The 21791-nt window shown below is 46.2% G+C and overlaps 1 protein-coding gene across 4 annotated transcripts in view; it reads left to right on the top strand.

Moving 5' to 3' along the window:
- SLC2A9 (solute carrier family 2 member 9) overlaps positions 1-21791 on the top strand; it is a 236975-nt gene that overhangs the window by 20325 nt on the left and 194859 nt on the right. For all 4 annotated transcript variants that reach the window (XM_061191238.1, XM_061191237.1, XM_061191239.1 and 1 more), the window contains exon 6: positions 7460-7620. In XM_061191238.1, coding sequence (XP_061047221.1) covers positions 7460-7620 — 161 coding nt within the window. The remainder of the gene's footprint in view (positions 1-7459; positions 7621-21791) is intronic.

Below are 21791 nucleotides of genomic sequence, written 5' to 3'. Positions count from 1 at the left end.
CACAGCAAGGACACTGCCCCAGCAGGAGGGATGCTGGTTTAGTGAGGAGACAGGGTCCTGAGGCCCCTGCCCACCAGCTTCACCTCTTGAGTGGTGGATAACCGGGTCCGGGTGGGGTGGCGGTCGGAGGAGGAGAGGGACTGCAGGCCAAGGCTGTCTACCCTCAGGCGAGGCGGATTTTCACCACTCGAACAATCCAGGCAGTAGCTGATGCTGGCCCTGGCCGCCACCCGGCTTCATCTCACAAGCATTCCGTGTTTCTCTCGCCTCAGACATTTGGAAACTTTCTGGAAAGCTGATGATGAAAACAGTGCCCACTGTGGGCACCGACTGTGCTGCCCCATTAGGGACGGTATCAGATTTCATCCTCATTACAGTCCCCAAGGGAGCCAGAACTAACCCCCGTTATAGATGAGGAAACCGAGGCCCAGGGAGGTTAATGTGTCTGCATTCCTGGTGTGTGTGGGGGGAGCCCTTAGCCCCCACTCTTTTTTTTTTTTTTTTTAAGATATTAGCTATGAGTTTTTCTTTTTTTTTTAAAATTAATTAATTAATTAATTAATTTTTGGCTGTGTTGGGTCTTCGTTTCTGTGCGAGGGCTTTCTCCAGTTGCGGCAAGTGGGGGCCACTCTTCATCGCGGTGTGCGGGCCTGTCACTATCGTGGCCTCTCTTGTTGCGGAGCACAGGCTCCAGACGCGCAGGCTCAGTAGTTGTGGCTCACGGGCCTAGTTGCTCCGCGGCATGTGGGATCTTCCCAGACCAGGGCTCGAACCCGTGTCCCCTGCATTGGCAGGCAGATTCTCAACCACTGTGCCACCAGGGAAGCCCCCCCACTCTTAATATATCCACTTGCTTCTCTTCAACACAGTTACCCTAAATGACTGTAGGTCCTGTCCACCCTGCTTTCACAGAGCCCCCCGAGTCTGACTACCTATCATGCCCCATTTGGAAGAGGATACCCAGGTACCTCGGGCATCCACACATGGCCCTTGCCCAACTTTGGCCGATGGGATGTGAGCAGAAGTAAGTATAAGACTCTGGAGGCCTGGCCTGTGAGGACATTCCAGAATGTTCTTCAGTTCTTTCTTCCCCCAGATGGCAAAGGGACAAGTTGTAGGACACACACTAGGCATTGCAGGAGCTAGAAAGGAATCTTCAGTGTCTTCAGACATTGAAGCTTCAGGGTTTCTGCACCAACCAGTGGCCAGTACCCCAGCAGCTACCCCCGAGTAGGTCTCCAGCCTGGCCTGCCACTGGGTCTTCTACCTGGTTTTCCTGTTTCCACTCTGGCTCCTCTAGTTTATTCTCCACCCAAGGCCAGAGGGACCCTTTACAAATTAAGGCAGATCAAACTGTGCTTCTGCTCAAAACCTCCATGGCTGCCCATCACACCTGGAAAACAGCCCTGAAGAGTGCTGTAGCCCCAAGCCCAGGGGGCCTGGAGCCTGGTGACCACTCTGCTCTCATCACCAGCACTTTCCCCCTTGCTCCCTCTTTTGCCCCCACAAGACCCCCCTCCCCCAATGCTGTTCCTCAAACACACCCATACTCAGGCACCCCAGGGCCTTTGCACTTGCTTTTCCCTCTGCCTGAAACACTCTTTCCCAGATGTGCCCAGATAGTCCTATGCTCTCTCCTTCAATTACGTCTGGCTCCTCCTCAAATGTCCCCTCCTCAGAGATGTCTTCCCCGACCAGCCCATCCCAGCAGCACCTCTCTATCACTCTCTAGCCCCTCACCCTAATTTACTTCTCTTTACAGAATATAACACCACCTGAGATACTATATATTTATTTGATTCTTGTCCATTCTTTCCCCATTTTCGAAAGTAAGCCCCATGAAGACATGGACTTCATGGTTTTCTTGCTTCCATAGTGCCAGCACCTAGAACGGGGTCTGGCACACATTAAGCATTTATAATAAATATTTGCTGAATGAGTAAATGGATAAATTTAAGATTTTTTTAAAGTTCTTTGTGTGAAAATTCAGTTCCAAGGCAAGTGCCCTAGGCTTCCTCACCCCCCCGCCAAACTGCCAGCTGTGAGTCTGCCCTTTGTGAAAATTCTAGTGCTGCCTCTGCCACATTCACACAGACAGGGACTTGACCCAGGTCTGCCTAACTCTAAGGTGTACCCTTTTTCTGCTCTACTAAGTCGATCTGCTGGAGCTTTTGCAGGTTTTTGGCTTTGCAGGCCATAAGACCTTTGTCCCAACTACTCAAGTCTATCTCTGTAGTGAGAAAGCTGCCATAGGTGATATGTAAATGAATGGGCAAGACTGTGTTCCAATAAAACTTTATTTACAAAGACAGGCAGTGGGCCAGATTTAGCCCAGTGATCCATGTTTGCTAATCTCTGTGCTGAAGGTTCCAGGAAAGTGGTGAGGCCCCTGTGGATGCCTGCTGTCATTAGGACCTCCTGGCAGAGAGCTGACTGGCTTTCTGAACAATCAATCCACGAGTGGTGAATTTTCCTACAGATGTTATATTCCTAATATTTTTCTCTCTTTTGTCCATTTATTGCTGCATGTCTAAACCTTTATCTTTTCTGTTTCCAGTGACTAATTCTAATTGGCATAGTTCTATCTATCTGTCTATCATCTATCTATATAATCTGTCTACCTACTTCTCTATTTATCAATTTATCCATCTCTTTTTTTAATATCTTTATTGGAGTATAATTGCTTTACAATGGTGTGTTAGTTTCTGCTGTATAACAAAGTGAATCAGCTATACATATACATATATCCCCATATCCCCTCCCTCTTGAGCCTCCCTCCTATCCTCCCTATCGCACCCCTCTAGGTCGTCACAAAGCATTGAGCTGATCTCCCTGTGCTATGCAGCAGCTTCCCACTAGCCATCCATTTTACATTTGGTAGTGTATATATGTCAGTGCTATTCTCTCACTTCGTCCCTGCTTACCCTTCCCCTCCTGTGTCCTCAAGTCCGTTCTCTACATCTGCATCTTTATTCCTGCCCTGCCACTAGGTTCATCAGCACCGTTTTTTTTAGATTCTATCCATCTATCCATCCATCTACTTATCTATCTATCATCTTCTATCTACTTATTTACTTATCTATTTAAAGCATTCTGAGCCCTTGTAAAAGGCTATGCAAAATCTATAGCTAATTTACATACCAATCAAATGAAACATGATAATTGCTGAATTTTCAAGCAGTCATGTATGCAGGCTAAAAGGGCTCCTCTGAAACCTGACAAATGGCCTCATATTTAAGCCATTTTAAGCCTTGACTTTTAGTAGGAGAATGCTTCTTGCCTGGGATCTGTTCCATTAGTGCTGCTACGATAATCTAGAGCTGTCGTGGGAGATGTCCCCTTGGTGCCTGAGGGCCCCCTGGGTCTGGATCTCACCTGAGAGGCCGATGAGGGCTGGATGGAGACATCAGAGTCTTATTCCCAGGGCTGTTTTCTGGGAGCCAAGGTGGGTGCCCGTCCTCGGGCAGGCTGGGCTGATGTGGCTTGGGTGAGGTGATGTGTCAGCCTAGAGCATGAATCAAAATTCCTCTTGCTCATGAGTGATGTCTGGAGAGCCTACAGGAAGATTCTGGAAGCAGTATTCTAAAGGAATGAAAGGTCCAAGCCTGAGTGGAAGATATGGAGCCCAGACTCCCATCCAAAGGGGTCCCACAAAGACAAGGATGGGCCCAAACGGGATGGGGCTCGGGTGTAATCAATCACGAGGAGCATGGGTGAGGAGTGGCGGGCCTGGATGTGTTCCTGCTGGGACCTGTGCAGTGCTTGGGGCTGCAGGGTGAGCCACGGGCACATAGCCAGGGCCTGAGAGAGCAGCCAGCCTCAAGCAGGGTGACCACTGGGGCAGACATTAAGAAGAGTCACCCAGAAGGACCAAAGTTGAGCTAAATGAGTGTGTTGCATAGGAGGCCTAAATGAAAACAGAAATTAGCTAGTAAACAGGCAATGCTATAGCTGGGAGGACAGACAGGAAGGTGGCTGGGAGGGAGAGTTTAGAGCTGATTCCAAAAATAGAGAGGGAACACCTAGAGCCCGTTTGCCCAGTCCTGGCCCACAGTTCAGGCAAGTGCTTTGAGGTTTAGCAAAAGGACAGCGGATGGGATTCTATAAGTCAAAGTGTCCTTCCAAACAGTGCTGGTCATTGCTTCCCTGGCACCCAGCAGACTGCCTGGAGCAAAGGTTTGTGATGCCTTCAGATGCTGACTACCCAGAGGTAGGCCAAGTTCACGGGCTAAGGGCACAGTCTTCTAATGACTGCTCTCACTTCAGACACCAGCTGCAAGCTCGGGGATCCCAGGGCTGCCCACAACTCTGACCAACTAGTTACAGATTTGGGGGCACCCACTAGCTCCTCAGGCTTGATAATTCGCTAGCACAACTCAAAAATCTCAGGAAAGCACTATGCTAACAGTTACAGTTTTATTATTGCCAAATCAGAAGCAGACAAAAGAAGAGACACTTACAGTGAGGGCGTTCCAAACATGAAACTTCTGGAGTTCTCTCCAGAACTTGACATCCAGACACATCACCCTCCCAGCACCTCGATATGTAACAACACACAGAGTACTGTCCACCAGGGAAGCTCACCATGCTTCCATGTCTGGAGTTTTTGTTGACGCTTCATTACCTGGGCATGACTGATCAAGTCAATCTCCAGTCCCCCTCCCCTCCTTGGAGGTAGGGCTGCCACCACCTGGCTTGAAGCTCTCCCCCCAGTGCCAGCCACATGGTGGGTATTTCCAGCACGGCCAGCCCCCAAACTGGGGTATCTCACTTGCATAAACCATCAGGTGGGGTCCGAGAGCCCCCCTGTGGATAACAAAGACACTCTTATCATCAACATTTCCTATCCAGGAAATCCCAAGGGTTTAGAGGCTACTATTCAAGAACTAGGAAGAAATGTTACAGAACCGGACTCGGGTCTGCTCATCTGCACACAGTAAAGCCAATCTACTCACATTGGGTTGTGATGAAGGAAACTTCAGCATTTACTGCAGGGCGCCCAGCAAAGAGTCCCGGGAAACTAGTGCTCAAAACACTGGAACTCCCCGATGGGTTTCAGGAAAGCATTTTTAAAGGCCATGTGAGGGGATGTGATCAGGGGATGTGATCAGCTCGTGCACAGTTCTCTGATTGGTTGATGGTGAGGTAACAGGGCGGAGTCACAGGGGTTAACATTATCAATTCTTTTTTTTTTTTTAACATCTATTGGAGTATAATTGCTTTAAAATGGTGTGTTAGTTTCTGCTTTATAACAAAGTGAATCAGTTACACATATACATATGTCCCTATATCTCTTCCCTTTTGCATCTCCCTCCCTCCCACCCTCCCTATCCCACCCCTCTAGGTGGTCACAAAGCACGGAGCTGATCTCCCTGTGCTATGCGGCTGCTTCCCACTAGCTATCTGTTTTACATTTGGTAGTGTATATATGTCCATGCCACTCTCTCACTTTGTCACAGCTTACCCTTCCCCCTCCGCATATCCTCAAGTCCATTCTCTAGTAGGTCTGTGTCTTTATTCCCGTCTTGCCCCTAGGTTCTTCTTGACTTTTTTTTTTTTTCTTAGATTCCATATATATGTGTTAGCATACGGTATTTGTTTTTCTCTTTCTGACTTACTTCACTCTGTATGACAGACTCTAGGTCCATCCACCTCACTACAAATAACTCAATTTCATTTCTTTTTATGGCTGAGTAATATTCCATTGTATATATGTGCCACATCTTCTTTATCCATTCATCTGTCGATGGACACTTAGGTTGCTTCCATGACCTGGCTATTGTAAATAGAGCTGCAATGATCATTTTGGTACATGACTCTTTTTGAACTATGGTTTTCTCAGGGTATATGCCCAGTAGTGGGATTGCTGGGTGGTATGGTAGTTCTATTTTTAGTTTTTTAAGGAACCTCCATACTGTTCTCCATAGTGGCTGTGTCAATTTACATTCCCACCAACAGTGCAAGAGTGTTCCCTTTTCTCCACACCCTCTTCAGCATTCCTTGTTTCTAGATTTTTTGATGATGGCCGTTCTGACCGGTATGAGATGATATCTCATTGTAGTTTTGATTTGCATTTCTCTAATGATTAATGATGTTGAGCATTCTTTCATGTGTTTGTTGGCAATCTGTATGTCTTCTCTGGAGAAATGTCTATTTAGGTCTTCTGCCCATTTTTGGATTGGGTTGTTTGTTTTTTTGATATTGAGCTGCATGAGCTGCTTGTAAATTTTAGAGATTAATCCTTTGTCAGTTGCTTCATTTGCAAATATTTTCTCCCATTCTGAGGGTTGTCTTTTTGTCTTGTTTATGGTTTCCTTTGCTGTGCAAAAGCTTTTAAGTTTCATTAGGTCCCATTTGTTTATTTTTGTTTTTATTTCCATTTCTCTAGGAGGTGGGTCAAAAAGGATCTTGCTGTGATTTATGTCATAGAGTGTTCTGCCTATGTTTTCCTCTAAGAGTTTGATAGTGTCTGGCCTTACATTTAGGTCTTTAATCCATTTTGAGTTTATTTTTGTGTATGGTGTTAGGGAGTGGTCTAATTTCATTCTTTTACATGTACCTGTCCAGTTTTCCCAGCACCACTTATTGAAGAGGCTGTCTTTTCTTCACTGTATATTCTTGCCTCCTTTATCAAAGATAAGGTGACCATATGTGCGTGGGTTTATCTCTGGGCTTTCTATCCTGTTCCATTGATCTATATTTCTGTTTTTGTGCCAGTTTGGCACCTGTAGGTTTGGGGCTACGTGCTCATGGTCATCAAGTCGTTAACATCTTCCATTTGGTAGGGGTTTTAGCATCTGTAAAACAACTCAGGAAATGTGCATCCGGCACTGTTATCTAGGTCCTTCAGAGAGGGCTACAGCAGAGGCTCTGGGGGAGGGGTCTGTCCCGGGAAGGTCCCATAGGGTCCTGCTGGGTTCCAGAAAGGCCAGCCAAATTCTTAATTACACAACAGTACATTGTATAAATACAAGGTATGTCTTACAAAAGTATGTTCTAAACATAAAAATACTGAAAAAAGTTTGTAAATCCAAATGAGCATTTTGTTTTTCTTTTATGGTTAGTGTTTTTGTGTGTCTTGAATCTTTACCTATCTAGGTGGTAAATATTTTCTCTTATGTTAGGTACGTACATTTTAAACACATTCCTGAGGTGATTCTGCTGTGGGTTCCCCTAAGTTCAGAGTCAGATCTGAGTTTGACTCCCAGATTTGCCACTTAGCTGAGCAAGTCACTTTGTCTCTCTGAGCCTCAGTTTCCCTATCTGCAAAAGGATGTAAAAATAGGGCCCATCCACAAAATGTGTTAGAAGGAGTCAACGAAATAAAGCTCAAAGAGAGCTAGCAAAGTGCCTGGCATGAAGACAGTGCTCCATAAAAGCTGTTTTGTTTATAAACTGGCTGGCTTCAAGGACAGCAGAATGGGACAGAGGAATAACATGGTTTGTTGTTTGTTTTTAGTACATCAAGACCTTTTACAATGAGTCGTGGGAGAGAAGGCATGGACATCGGATAGACCTGGATACTCTGACTCTGCTCTGGTCTGTGACCGTGTCCATATTCGCCATTGGTGGACTCGTGGGGACGTTCCTGGTGAAGTTGATCGGAAAGGTTCTTGGGAGGTCAGTGGGGGCCATCTCTGTTTGGGGATCCCTTCTGTAATGTTCATAAATATGCCTGTATCACAGTCAGGATCCCAGCAGGCAACAGAGTTCCATTCAGTCCAACTGGAGAAGTTTTAACGCCAGAAGGGCAAGGAGCGGAAATAGGGTACCAGAGGCCAAGGAGAAGTGAATCCATGGGCGATGGCCTGACAGGCAGCCTCTGAGGTTGTAGAGGTGCCAGGCTATGGCAGAACCCTACTGTCCAAACAGGGAGGAGCTAGGAAGAAATACCCTGGCTCCTCTCTCCTCCTGCCCTCCAGTCTGCTGCTGGTGCCCCTCATTGGTCAAACCCAAGTGGAAGCCTGAAAACTCAGGAGTTTTGTTGGTGCAGTTCAGGAGGACCAGCTCCCAGGGCACAGAGCAGAGCAGGGAGAGAGGGGAGAGATCCATTTACAGGAGCAAATGGAGAAGAGTCAGCACAGGTCTTAGAGATTGTTCCACATAAGTACCGATAGATCTGCTTTTTAAAAATCAGTTGCTTAGACAGTCTTCCGTTGTATGACTGGATGATAACTTATTTAACCAGTTCCCTATTGAGAGACATTCAGGTTATTTCAAGTCCTTTCCATTACAAACAGGGCTGCAGTGAGTATCAATTTCGTGTTGAAATTCCCAATCCTCGCCCCCTCTACTCAGATCCAATTTACCTCTGAGCTTCATTCCTCATTTATTTTTTACGTGAAGCCTTCTCTCGTATAAGATTGAGTTATCAGTAAATTCCCCCAAAACATTTTCTCTCTGTCCTTTCTCATAGCAACTTCCTGGGGGACATTGAGGTGTTAATGGAAAGAGTAGTCTCTAGAGCAGTCGTGTGTGAACTTGAATCATGAGTCTTCTACATCCTGGCTGTGTGGGCTTGGCCAAGTCATTTAATGTATTTGAACCTCAGTTCCGTCATCTATGAGATGGAGTCAATAGTTGCTACCCTGCAGGGGATGCTGTAAGGGCTAAAGAAAATTAATGGAAGGGGAATGGCCCATTAGCAGTAGCTCAATGAAGAGAAGCTATTATTATCTACCATATTATTTACTCATCATCACCTTGACACCCATACATAGTAGGGACTCCACAAATCTCCATATTGCACTGACCTGAATTAGCAAAGAGATTCATCAGACCCCAGGAAATCCCCCCCGGCCTTGGGGCTACAAAAACAGTGTTAATAATGGTGCTGCCCACTCCTTTCCACTCAGCCTCACATCCCCAAATTAGAACCGATGGGGTTCAGAGCAGCCTTACCATAGGCTGGGGCAGGAGGCCATCTGAAAACATCATGTGATGCTCATAAAGGCCTGTGGTACCCCAGTGAGGTAGAGGAGGTGCCAACATTCTCTGTGTCCCCAAGGGCACTTCCAGGGCAGTAGCCAATGAGAACTCAGTACACAGGAGGTACAACGATCATGGAATGGAGTCAGGGCTGCCGTTTTCTGAGGTCCCCCAATGTTTCAGGCACTCACACACACCCTCTTGTTTAATTCTTTCGACTCCGTGGGGTCTATTGATGGAGAGTGGGAACTGAGCAAGGTCAGAGCATCTGGCCAAACTCAGCCAACTCACACAGTGCCTGAGCTCAGGTAGGAGCCAACACACGTCAGCCACGGCACCATGATCTTTCCATTTGACAAGGAGATCATAATTAGTGTCCTGCTGGCACTGGTCTTGGAACATCCTTGACTATTTGACAACAGATAAGTGACCAGCTGGCCCCCAGACCGGCACCACTGGCCAGGGTCTCCAAGGCGCTGTTGCTAAGCCTGTAGCCCCAAGTCCTCTTGCCTATTCCAGTAGATGGAGTCACCCCTGGCCCCAGACACTATTGCCTGTGACACATACCTACCTTATATCTGGTCGTGGGCACTTATGCCCCAAGCCTGCCCCAGAAGGAAGCTCTGAAGCCAAGCAGCTGGTACAGGAAAAGGAACACTGGAATCGGATGTCATGGACCAGCAAGTCCTGACTCCCCAACTTGCCAAGTGTGTGACGTGGGACTTTGCCACCTCTCACCTCTCAGCCAGCACTTTTGCTGCATGTGAAATGAAGGTGATCAAAGTGGCTTTACCATCCTCAATAACATGGCGGCAAAACAAAACAGAAGGAAAGCAAAAGAGAAAATGTATTTGAAAAGTACTAAATTTCTAAGTGATGGAGGAGTCCTAGGATGCAGAGAGAGATTGATCCAAGGGCTTTGGTTGTCATACCCCAAGCAGCTGCCAATTCCTTTTTTCATCATTATGAGTGTAAAAGTTGAATTGAGTCTCAGCTTGAATAGTAACTCATCATTATGAGTGTAAAAGTTGAATTGAGTCTCAGCTTGAATAGTAACTCTGTAGGGGAGAAAAGGAGCAAAAATTAAAGAAATTGGCTACCATTTATTCACCTCCAGCTATAGACCAGTCCTTGACATATGGTACATCATTTACTTCTTACAACTCTCTGTATTATTGTAAACCAGAGGCCCTGAGAGGCCCAGCAACTTGCCCAAGGTGACAAAGAATGGGGTTGACCTGATTCAGACACAGGTCTGTTAGACCACAAGGCTGCACTCTTCCCATCATGTGGTGTGGATGGAAACTGCATCCTGATGCCTCATTTTTTGTCTCTGATGGTGGCTGTCCCAGAGGAAGAGGAGGCTGAGCTCAATATCTAAGGCTGGGATGGGATCCAAAGAAAGGGGCCCAGATGGGTGACATGGAGGGAAGTTTGGGTGGAGCTGGGGGTCCTTGGAGTCAGGTGGTCCTGGTCACCAGCAGGTCCAGCAATGGGATTGATCCTGGCTGAGGCATATGGCTCATCTGTGATTTAGGAGAGGAATGAGGACAGGGGAGCATAAGGGACCTGAAACCGTCTCTGGAGCTGAGCCACCCCTGTTATGTGGTCTCAGGGATGCAGGTTCCTTGTCTCCTGGAGTCTCTAGCTTGGAAAATTCTGAGCCAAAAAGAATTCTGATTGAGTCCCTGCCCCTCATTTGGGGTCATCTATCCTCTGCTTACCCGGCTTTAGTGACAGAACCCTCCTCCCTCGTGAGACTGGACGGTGACCATGTGGGTGCACAGACCCTGGCTACAGGCCCGGCTGTAGACCTGGGCTCTGATGCTCACAGCTTGTGGGGCCCTGGATGAGTTCCTTGAACTCTCTGGGCTTCACTTAGCTCATAGTAAAGTGAAGATAAAGTCATAGCCATGTTGGAAGACGGTAGTGAACATTAAATGGGGTGATGGATGTAGAGCATTCACCTCAGCCACTGACGTAGAGCCGGCATCCAACTTAGGTTCACTAGCATTTTCGTCATCCCATCGTCATCATCATCAGCGCTTCCTGAGCGGCGTCGGTCCATCACCTGACAGAGCCGATTATGCAAATGTCCCTTCAGTTGCACTCACATTGGCCTCTTTCACATATCATTGGATTTAGTTCTTCCCTCCAGAGTGGAGCAGAGAAAATACGTGGGAACCCCTAGGGAAACTCACACGGGCTTTGAAATCAGATCCTCAGTCAGATTCTCCAGCAAGCCATGGTTTGTCCATTCTTTTTTTTTTTTTTTTTTAACAGCTTTATTGGAGTAAAATTGCTTTACAATGGTGTGTTAGTTTCTGCTTTATAACAAAGTGAATCAGTTATACATATACATATGTCCCCATATCTCTTCCCTCTTGCGTCTCCCTCCCTCCCACCCTCCCTATCCCACCCCTCTAGGTGGTCACAAAGCACCAAGCTGATCTCCCTGTGCTATGCGGTTGCTTCCCACTAGCTATCTATTTTACATTTGGTAGTGTATGTATGTCCATGCCACTCTCTCACTTTGTCACAGCTTACCCTTCCCCCTCCCCATGTCCTCAAGTCCATTCTCTAGTAAGTCTGTGTCTTTATTCCCGTCTTGCCCCTAGGTTCTTCATGACCTTTCTTTTTTTCTTAGATTCCATATATATGTGTTAGCATACGGTATTTGTTTTTCTCTTTCTGACTTACTTCACTCTGTATGACAGACTCTAGGTCCATCCACCTCACTACAAATAACTCAATTTCATTTCTTTTTATGGCTGAGTAATATTCCATTGTATATATGTGCCACATCTTCTTTATCCATTCATCTGTCGATGGACACTTAGGTTGCTTCCATGTCCTGGTTATTGTAAATAGAGCTGCAATGATCATTTTGGTACATGACTCTTTTTGAATTACGGTTTTCTCAGGGTATATGCCCAGTAGTGGGATTGCTGGGTGGTATGGTAGTTCTATTTTTAGTTTTTTAAGGAACCTCCATACTGTTCTCCATAGTGGCTGTGTCAATTTACATTCCCACCAACAGTGCAAGAGGGTTGCCTTTTCTCCACACCCTCTCCAGCATTTATTGTTTCTAGATTTTTTTTTTAAACATCTTTATTGACGTATAATTGCTTTACAATGGTGTGTTAGTTTCTGCTTTATAACAAAGTGAATCAGTTATACATATACATATGTTCCCATATCTCTTCCCTCTTGCATCTCCCTCCCTCCCACCCTCCCCATCCCACCCCTCTAGGTGGTCACAAAGCACCGAGCTGATCTCCCTGTGCTATGCGGCTGCTTCCCACTAGCTATCTATTGTACATTTGGTAGTGTATCTATGTCCATGACACTCTCTCACCCTGTCACATCTCACCCTTCCCCCTCCCCATATCCTCAAGTCCATTCTCTAGTAGGTCTGTGTCTTTATTCCCGTCTTGCCACTAGGTTCTTCATGGCCTTTTTTTTTTTCCCCTTAGATTCCATATATATGTGTTAGCATACTGTATTTGTTTTTCTCTTTCTGACTGACTTCACTCTGTATGACAGACTCTAACTCCATCCACCTCATTACAAATACCTCCATTTCATTTCTTTTTATGGCTGATAATATTCCATTGTATATATGTGCCACATCTTCTTTATCCATTCATCCGATGATGGACACTTAGGTTGCTTGCATGTCCTGGCTATTGTAAATAGAGCTGCAATGAACATTTTGGTACATGACTCTTTTTGAACTATGGTTTTCTCAGGGTATATGCCCAGTAGTGGGATTGCTGGGTGGTATGGTAGTTCTATTTTTAGTTTTTTAAGGAACCTCCATACTGTTCTCCATAGTGGCTGTATCAATTTACATTCCCACCAACTGTGCAAGAGTGTTCCTTTTTCTCCACACCCTCTCCAGCATTTATTGTTTCTAGATTTTTTGATGATGGCCAATCTGACCGGTGTGAGATGATATCTCATTGTAGTTTTGATTTGCATTTCTCTAATGATTAATGATGTTGAGCATTCTTTCATGTGTTTGTTGGCAATCTGTATATCTTTTTTGGAGAAATGTCTATTTAGGTCCTCTGCCCATTTTTGGATTAGGTTGTTTGTTTTTTTGATACTGAGCTGCATGAGCTGCTTGTAAATTTTAGAGATTAATCCTTTGTCAGTTGCTTCATTTGCAAATATTTTCTTCCATTCTGAGGGTTGCCTTTTTGTCTTGTTTATGGTTTCCTTTGCTGTGCAAAAGCTTTTAAGTTTCATTAGGTCCCATTTGTTTATTTTTGTTTTTATTTCCATTTCCCTAGGATGTGGGTCAAAAAGGGTCTTGCTGTGATTTATGTCATAGAGTGTTCTGCCTGTGTTTTCCTCTAAGAGTTTGATAGTGTCTGGCCTTACATTTAGGTCTTTAATCCATTTTGAGTTTATTTTCGTGTATGGTGTTAGGGAGTGGGTTTGTCCATTCTGCATACATTTTCGAGCTCCTCCCAGGAGCTGGGCTCTGCGTCTGCACTGCCTGAGGCAGTGACACACAGGAGAGAATGCCCGCAGCCTGGGGCTGGTGCTCTGGGCTGCAGGGGAGACAGGCCCTGAATGATGCAATTTGCGAGTCATTCTGACTGTGGGAAGTGCCACAAACGCGCAGCAGAGAGACAAGGAGAGGCAGCCAGCGCCGCTTTCATTTTCAAATCTGTAAAACTCAGATAAACCTGAGAGGGCAGCCCACCTGAGAGGGCAGCTCTGAGGGGTGAATGAGATAAGATTTACAGAATGTCTCTGTCACTCAGGAGGCTTCTTGAACGCCTGTGACAGAAACCCAAATCAGACCAGCTTACACCCGAAAGGGAATTAGTTGGCTCACATGACTGAAATGTAATTCAGTTGAATCCAGTAGCTCCTATGATGTCATAAGAAAATGCATCTGTGATCTCTGTTCTCAGCTCTGCCTTGCTCTGTGTTGGCTTCATGCACAGGTGGCCTCTCCCCATGTGGGGGTAAGATGGTCCCTGCAGCTCAGAGAGATGTGGTTCCTACTGAGCATCCCCAGAACAGACGTCTTCCAACAGTCCTAGTACAAGTCCCAGGCCTGAATCTCACTTACCTGAGTGAGGTTGCAAACCATTGAGGCTTCTCAAAAAGAGCCAGTTCTGCCCCATCAGGGACATTTGACAATGTCTGGATATATTGCTGGTTGTCACAGCTGAGGGCTGCTACTGGTACCTCGTAGAGGCCAGGGATGCTGCTAAACATCCTACAACGCACAAGAAAGCCTCCCACCACAAAGAATTTTCTTGCCCCAAATGTTAATAACACCGAGGGTGAAAAATCCTGGTGAATAACATTCTCATGCACTGGATTAACCATTTTAAAATTATTATATTATGCACCCATTCATAGTAGACGTGACCACTACCAGCCCCCACACTGTGAATGAAGCCAGGAAGGTTTCTTGGAGGAAATTCAACTGTGAATGAAGCCAGGAAGGTTTCTTGGAGGAAATTCAAGGGACTCCCACCAGAAGAAGAAGGATGCATATTGAACAAGCACCTACAACCAGCATCCCTAACATTGCACCAAGCAAATAGCAGGTTCTCAAAAGTATTAATTTTCTCCTCATCTTTTTCTACTTCAGTCTTTTAAAATGTGTCTTTATTTTACAGCAGTAGGAAAGAACTTTAGGTCTGTAGATGCCAGTTGGAGGAGCCTGCAGTGCAGGTGGCAAGCACGTATTAGTCAACTCAAGCACCATAACAAAACACCACAGATTGGGCAGCTTGAACAACAGAAATTTGTTCTCTCACAGTTATGGAGGCTGGATGTCCAGGATCGAAGTGTCAGCAGGGTTGGTTGCTCCTGAGGCCTCTCTCCTAGTAGATGGCCCTCTTCTCACTGTGAGCTCAGATGGCTCTTGTCTCTATTCCAGAGTGCTTCTGGTGTCCATTCCTCTACTTATGAAGACACCGATCCTATTGGATTAGGGCCCCACCCTTATGACCTTGTTTAATCTTAATCACCTCCTTAAACATCCTGTCTCCAAATACAGTCATGTTGGGAGTTAGAGCTTCAACATATGAGTTCTGGGGGACACAACTCAGTCCATAGTTGAGCACCTACACTTGTTGCTAACCATTGCCTCTTTTAGGCTGGAATTGTCTTAGGGAGTTGAGTTTCCCAAAAGCAGAGTCTGAGGCAGGGCTTAGGATATGCGTATTTTGTGGAGAGAGAGGACTCTTCAGGAGTCCCCTTTGAGGTGAAGGAAGCAGAAGAGCAGAAAGACCCCAACCTGGCTATGCTCCTAGGTAGAATCTGGCCTTGGCTGGTCCACAAGGATCTGGAGCATGAATCCCACCACAGAGCTAGGCCATCTGAGGCAGGGGTATGCATCCACCTCCCACCACTATTTAGTCATTGCCTTTAGGCTGCCCTGGTGCAAGGGAACCCATCTCTGAGCCAAGGTCAGTCTTCTGGAGAAGGGTCAACCACGAGCCTTTAGCAGCCAACATGCACAGAGCTGCAGTGTGGGAATGAAGATCTGAGGGGTAGAGAGAGAGCAGCCAGGACAACTGAATCTCAGCCCCTGATGCTCTCAGGCTTGGAAGACTTGCTTAGCCTAATGAGAATGACAAGAACTCTGGGAGAAGGAAGCCACTTTGGGGTTCAGAATAGGCCTGGACGTGGTGGACAAGACCAGAGGACCTCAGGAAGGCAGAGTTCCAAAGTCTCAAACAAAGGGAGTCAGCAAACCCAAAACATGGAGCTTCTCCATTACAAGTTGTTTGTGCATCATCTGTTGGTGTTATGGACATAGTCCATTTGGTATTATAGACGCATGAGCTGAGACATGATATTTAAAAGTCATAACAAATCTTTACTCCAGCCCCCTGCTGCCCACCACACATCTGTACAAACCAAATTCTGGCCTCCTCTGAGCACACGTAAGACTTAGTGTTTCCCTCTGTTACATCACTTAGCATTTTGTGTTATAATAATATAATTATATGCCTGTCTCTTCTCCTGAAAGGGGAGCTCCTCAATGTAAGATCCATGTCTATATATGAACCCCAGCACATGGCATAGAAGCTTGTACACAGCAGGCAAGCAATAAATGTTTGTTGAACAGATGGAAGGATGGATGGATGGAAGAATGCTCGATGCTTGAATTTTTTCTACCATAACTCCCCAGAGTGGCCATCCTTTTCCTGCTTGCATACTTTTTATTCACTCATACATTTATTTTTCTCAACAAGTATTTAGGGAGCACTTGCTATGTGCCAAGCACTTGGCGGTGAACAAAGTTGACAAAGTCCCTGGGATAACAGCTCTCCAGGGAGAGGGAACAGCAAGTGCAAAGTCCTGGGAGAGGAATGGGCTCGGCTTCTTTGAAGATAAGACAGGAGGTCAGTGTAGCTGGAGCTGAGTCTGCGAGTAGAAAGTGAAGCCTGAGAGGTCACTGGGGTCGGATCCTGAGGACATTGTGGGGCAAGGTTGGGAGTTTGGCTTTGACTCAGAGTAAGATGGGAAGTTACTAGAGTATTTTAAGTTAAGAACTGATCTGACTCACATTTTGAAAGTCTTGCTGTTATCAGTGGATTCGGGGAGGCTGGTTAGGATCATCTTGCAATAAGTCAGGTGAGGTGCTTTGGTTTGCACCAGGTTTGTCATGAGACACAGTGAGAGACAGAATTGTTTGAATTCTGGATATAGTTTGAGAGTAGAGAAAACAAGCCTTGCTCATGGATTATGTGGGAAGTGGGAGAGAGAAATAATAATGCTAAAGTTTTTGGCCTGAACGACCACAAGGAGCCAGGATCGTATTGCTTTTTGAGGTGAGGAAGCCCTTGAGAGGAACAGGATTTTGGGGGAAAGGAAGAGGAACAACAACAGAAACTCAGTTTTAGGTATATTAAGTTTGAATTGTCTGTTAGCCCTGCCAGTGGAGATGTCAAATACACAGTTAGATTTGTGAATCTAAGAGCTCAGATGTAAATCTGGATGTTGTCTGTACATAGGTGACGCTTAAAGCCAGGACATTACCTAGGAGTATATAGAGGCCAAGGGAATAGGCTCAAGGGCTGAGCCTGGGAGCCCTCCAGTATTCAGAGGGTTGGGAAGATGTTAAGGATCAGCCAACAAGGTAGGAGCAGTCCCACCACTGAATGAGATCTAGAGAGTGAGTGAAAGAGGTGGTGATCGACCATGTCCCCCACAGCCAAGGAATGAAGGCCAGCTTGAGCTCTGGGTGGTGGATTGAGCAACATGGAGGTGGCTGGTTGCCTCGACAAGAGCTGTTTCAAGGGCACAAAGGAGGAGACAGTCATGGGAGTGGGTTTAAGAGAGAAAGAGACAAGAACTGGAGACAGTGAGCGTGGACCACTCTTGGAGGAGTTTTACTATAAAGTGGAACAGAGAGAATGATGTGACAAATGGAGGAAGACGTAGGATCAGGAGAATTGTTTATTTTGTCTTAAGATGGGAGCTACAACAGCATGTTAATGAGATGTTCCAGCAGAGAGGGGAAAATGGATAGTCAGGAGTAAGGGGTGAAACTCGCTGAAGCAATATCCTCGAGCAGGTCGGAGTGGGTGGGGAACTAGCAGGTAATTGGAGGGATCGATTTCAGATAGGAGTGGGGAGCATCCATCTGTAGAAACAGGACGGAAGGCAGAGTGTGTGGGCGCAGATGCAGGTAAGTCCGTCCACGTGGAAGGAACATGTGGAGGGTCTTTTCGGATTTCCTCTGCCTTCTTGGTGGAAGAGGAAGGAAGGTCATCAGCTGAGAAACAGGACAAGGGGATTAAAAGAGAGAGAAGATATAGAAATAGTCCCCTAGGAGACCAGGAGATTGAACAAACCAGGAAACTCTAGAATGGTTGCTAGGGGGCCCTAAAGTCTGCTGGAGATGAGTGGTCTTGAATTTCAAGTGAGACCAGTCAACATAATTCTGTGTTTTTCCCAGCCAAGATGAGTTTTGTACGCATGTGCAAGGTAGGCTGAGATCTAACCAGGGCTGGGCTTCTGTCAGACACATAGAATGAAGGGAGTGGGTCACTGGATCAAGGAGTTGAGGGTGTATGAATGTTTAAAATGATGGACCTTGGAATTCAAACTGGATAGGAAGAAATGGACAGACATGAGGAGGGTGACAGATGGTAGAAGCTAGATACCATCTTGGCTTATAGGCTTGGCCAGGCTAAAGAACGGTTGGAAGGGTAAGTGGTAGGAGCCAGTATCTCTAGAGTTTCTCCCATTTCACTAGGACTTAATGAAAAGTACTTTGCAACTTTCCAAAACCAAAGTGAAATAGCACTCCCTGTATCTTCCACCACTTGATCCTGGTCCTGTGCATCAGGTTAAAGCGTAACATAGTGGAAGGCAGCTCTCACACTTTGCCTGAGCTTTCTCTTGTCTAGGCTAAGTGTCCCCAGTCCCTTTGGCCATTTCTCAAGGATATGGGCTTCAATCTCCTCATTATCCTATTGCTCTTCCTTGAATTTGACCTCTTCTGCCAAGAGCTGATGATCTGGGCTGCACTGGGGAGATTCTTCACCCCTGGAGAAGCTCAAAACAGTGAAGCCGGCATCCGCAGTGGGGTTCCCAGGCGGCGCTGGAGTTCTGCTCTCAGAAACGGCGTGGTGCTGGCCCCCCTCGTTCTGCTGCATGTCATGCCTGGGAAAAATATGGAAACACGATGATTAAAATCCCTGTCTGTGAACCTGAGTGAGTCAGCTTTGTGAATTATCTGCAAATAAGGTTTCGATCCTCACTGGGACACTGTCATGCTGGGGGTTATTTTGGGAAGGAATATATTAATATGATGAACTTGCTTAGAGGGTGTGCAGCCCAATTTGCAAATGTTTCAAATCAGACTTGAATGTGATTTTAACATCCCCTGCATAGCACAAAATACATCATCACGTCTAGTGCAGGGGCTCAGACCAAAGCCCTGGGAGGCATCATTGGCTCCTCTCTTTCTCTCCACCTCTATCCAATTCATCAGTATTTGGGGTTCTGAACCCCAATTTCCAACATGTGTGGCGGGGAGGGTGTTCCCACACACCATCAAGCAATTCTCCGGACACCAGCTGGGTGTCATATAATTCAACTCCATTCTGACACCGTCTACCTAGAGATGACATTAGATTACAAGACTGAGGGCCCAGTCCTACAAGACTGCCCCCTCCCCCAGTGCAGACGCCAGTCACAAGCCCAGGTTGTCACCTGTGTTTCTGACCAACTGGCTATAGGTTAGAGGTTCCAACGACCCACTGCCTCGGGTTTCAGGTTTAGGGTTTAGTCTCACAGGACTGCCCCCGCCCCAACTTCAGATGCTAATCGCAAGTCCAGGTTGTCAGCTGTGCTTCTGCCCCTATGGCTATAAGTCAGAGGTTCCAATGACCCCCCTCTTCCAGTTTGATTAATTTGCTAGAGCAGCTCACAGAACCCAGAGAAACATTTTCCTTAGTAGATCACTGGTTTATTATGGAAGGATATAATTCAGGAACAGCCAGATGGAAAAGATGTGTAGGGCAAGGTATGGGGAAAGGGCACGGAGCTTCCATGCTCTCTCTGAGTGCACCACTGTCTCCAAATCTGTACATGTTCATCAACCTGGAAGCTCTTCAAACCCTGTCCTTTTGTGTTTTTATGGAAGCTTTATTACATAGGCACAGTTGCTCAGGTCATTGGCCATTGGTGATTGAACTCAATCTCCAGCCCCTCTCCTGTCTCTGGAGGTTGGGGATGGCATGGAAAGTCTCAGCCTTCTGATCACATGGTTGGCTCCACTGGCAACAATCCCCCACCCTTAGCTCCTTTCCAAAAGTCACCTCATTGACATAAACCCAGTTGTGGTGAAAAGGGGCTTGTTATGAATAACAGGATATCTATTTCATCTTTATGGCTCTGAAGCAATTTCAGGAACTGAGTACAAGAGACTAAATATTATAACAAAAGATGCCCTCATTGCTCTCATCACTTGGGAATTTCCACGGGTTTCGGGAACTGTGAGCTGGAAACGAGGGACGAAGACTGTGTATATTTTTGTTATTATAAATCACAATATCACAATCAACAAATTCCAGCAGCTCAGTCTTCAAAACACACCAAGATCTGGCACTCCCTCCACCGCTACTGGCTCACTACCTCCACTGCTACCATCCCGGTGCAAATTCGTATTAGCACTTGCCTGATCTATTGCAATATTCCCAGTTGGTCTCCCTGCTCCCACACTTACCCCTACAGCCCAGGGTTGACAAAGAAGGCTAAGTGGTCAGGCCATGACACTTCTCTCCTTAGAATCTTCTATTGCTTGCCTGTCTCACTCAGGGTAGAAACCCAAGCTCTCTTGGTGGCATACAAACCCCTTATGAGCTCTTTACCACTCCCCTCCACCTTCACCTTCTACTGCTTGCTCTCTGGTTCTTCAATGCTTCCAGCCATGCTGGCCTCACTGATGTTCCTAAAATAGCCCACGTCTGGCTCTTCTCTGCCAGGATTGCTGTACCCCAGTGTCCATATGGCTCACGTCTGCTCTTTCTTCAAATCACGCACTGCACTGTCTTTAAGTCTGTGGTCAGGTGTTAACCTTCTTGGGGAAGCCCTCCCTGGCCACTCTGTGTAAAAGTACACTCCCTTCCCTGCTTTCGTTTTCTGTACAGCATTTATCACCATCTGATATGCTACGTATGTTTTATTTTTACTTGTGCAGGGACTTGGCCGTGTTCATGGCCATGTGCCAGAGCCTAGAATGATGCTCAGCACCCAATCCACCCTCAAACATGTGCTGAGTGAATGAATGTCAGTTGAATGAATAAATGATTGTTGAAAGATGAATGGCTGTGAATAAATGTGGCAGCCACCATTGTGAGCGGCCTTAGTATCCTGGTTCCTGGAATGCCAACTCTCTCATTTAATAGCATGTGACCTTGGCCAAGTGCTTAACTTCTAGATCTGTTTCTTCATGTGAGAAATGGGGTAACAAGATTACTTGACTTATAGGGTCTTCAGTGAGTATGAAACACTTAAAACAGTGCCTGGCACATCATAAGAACTCCGTGGATGTTAGCTATCACCATGGGTTTATTTTATTTCTTTTTAAATTAATTGAAGCTCTAAATATGTTCCAGGTGCCATCCTAAGCACTTTACATAAATCATTCTCATAGAAGCCTTACAAGATAGACATTATTATATCCATTTTACAGAGGGGTAAATCAAGGCTGAGAGAGAGTAAGAAACCTGCCCAAAGTTCTTCAATTAGTACGTGGCTGGGCTGTCCAAGCGGGAACATTATTGGACGTGGATTCGGGTGAACAGCAGCACTCCAGCCCATAGATGTAGAAGCTAAAGTGAGATTCAGGGCAGATCAGAGCTGGGCCACGTGGGGTGAGTTGGGGTCCACATGACTTGGCTCCTAGATTCATTCCCTTCATTTATGCAGCAAATATATCTGGGACACCTGCATATGCCGGGATCTGGTGTAGTTGCTGGGGCTACAGTGGCAAGACAAAGTCTCTGACCCCATAGCACTTACATTCTAGTAGGGGAAGATGCACAACTAGCATAAAGCAAATAAATACAGAGGATAATTTTCTACAGTGTTGGGACTGTGAAGAAAATAGAACAGGGTGAGAGGATGGAGGGGATGAGCTCTGCATTTGGGGGAAGCAGCCATGTCAAAGAGTGTCAGGAGGTTGCATTTGAGTTGAGACTTTAGTGAGATAAGACTCATGCAATGAATAGAGGGGCATCGAGGATGAGGGCCATGAGTTAGGAAGCAGCCTGGCACACCTGAGGGACCGTGGGAAGGCTCATGAGCGTGAAGGTGAGAGTATGAGATGATGTGGCAAAAGCCATCTCAGGCAGAGCTTTACA

The sequence above is a fragment of the Eubalaena glacialis genome, chromosome 5 (assembly GCF_028564815.1).
Source record: "Eubalaena glacialis isolate mEubGla1 chromosome 5, mEubGla1.1.hap2.+ XY, whole genome shotgun sequence".
Lineage (NCBI taxonomy): Eukaryota > Metazoa > Chordata > Mammalia > Artiodactyla > Balaenidae > Eubalaena > Eubalaena glacialis.
The sequence above is the reverse complement of the archived record's forward strand: the minus strand, read 5'-3'. Positions and strand labels throughout refer to the sequence as shown.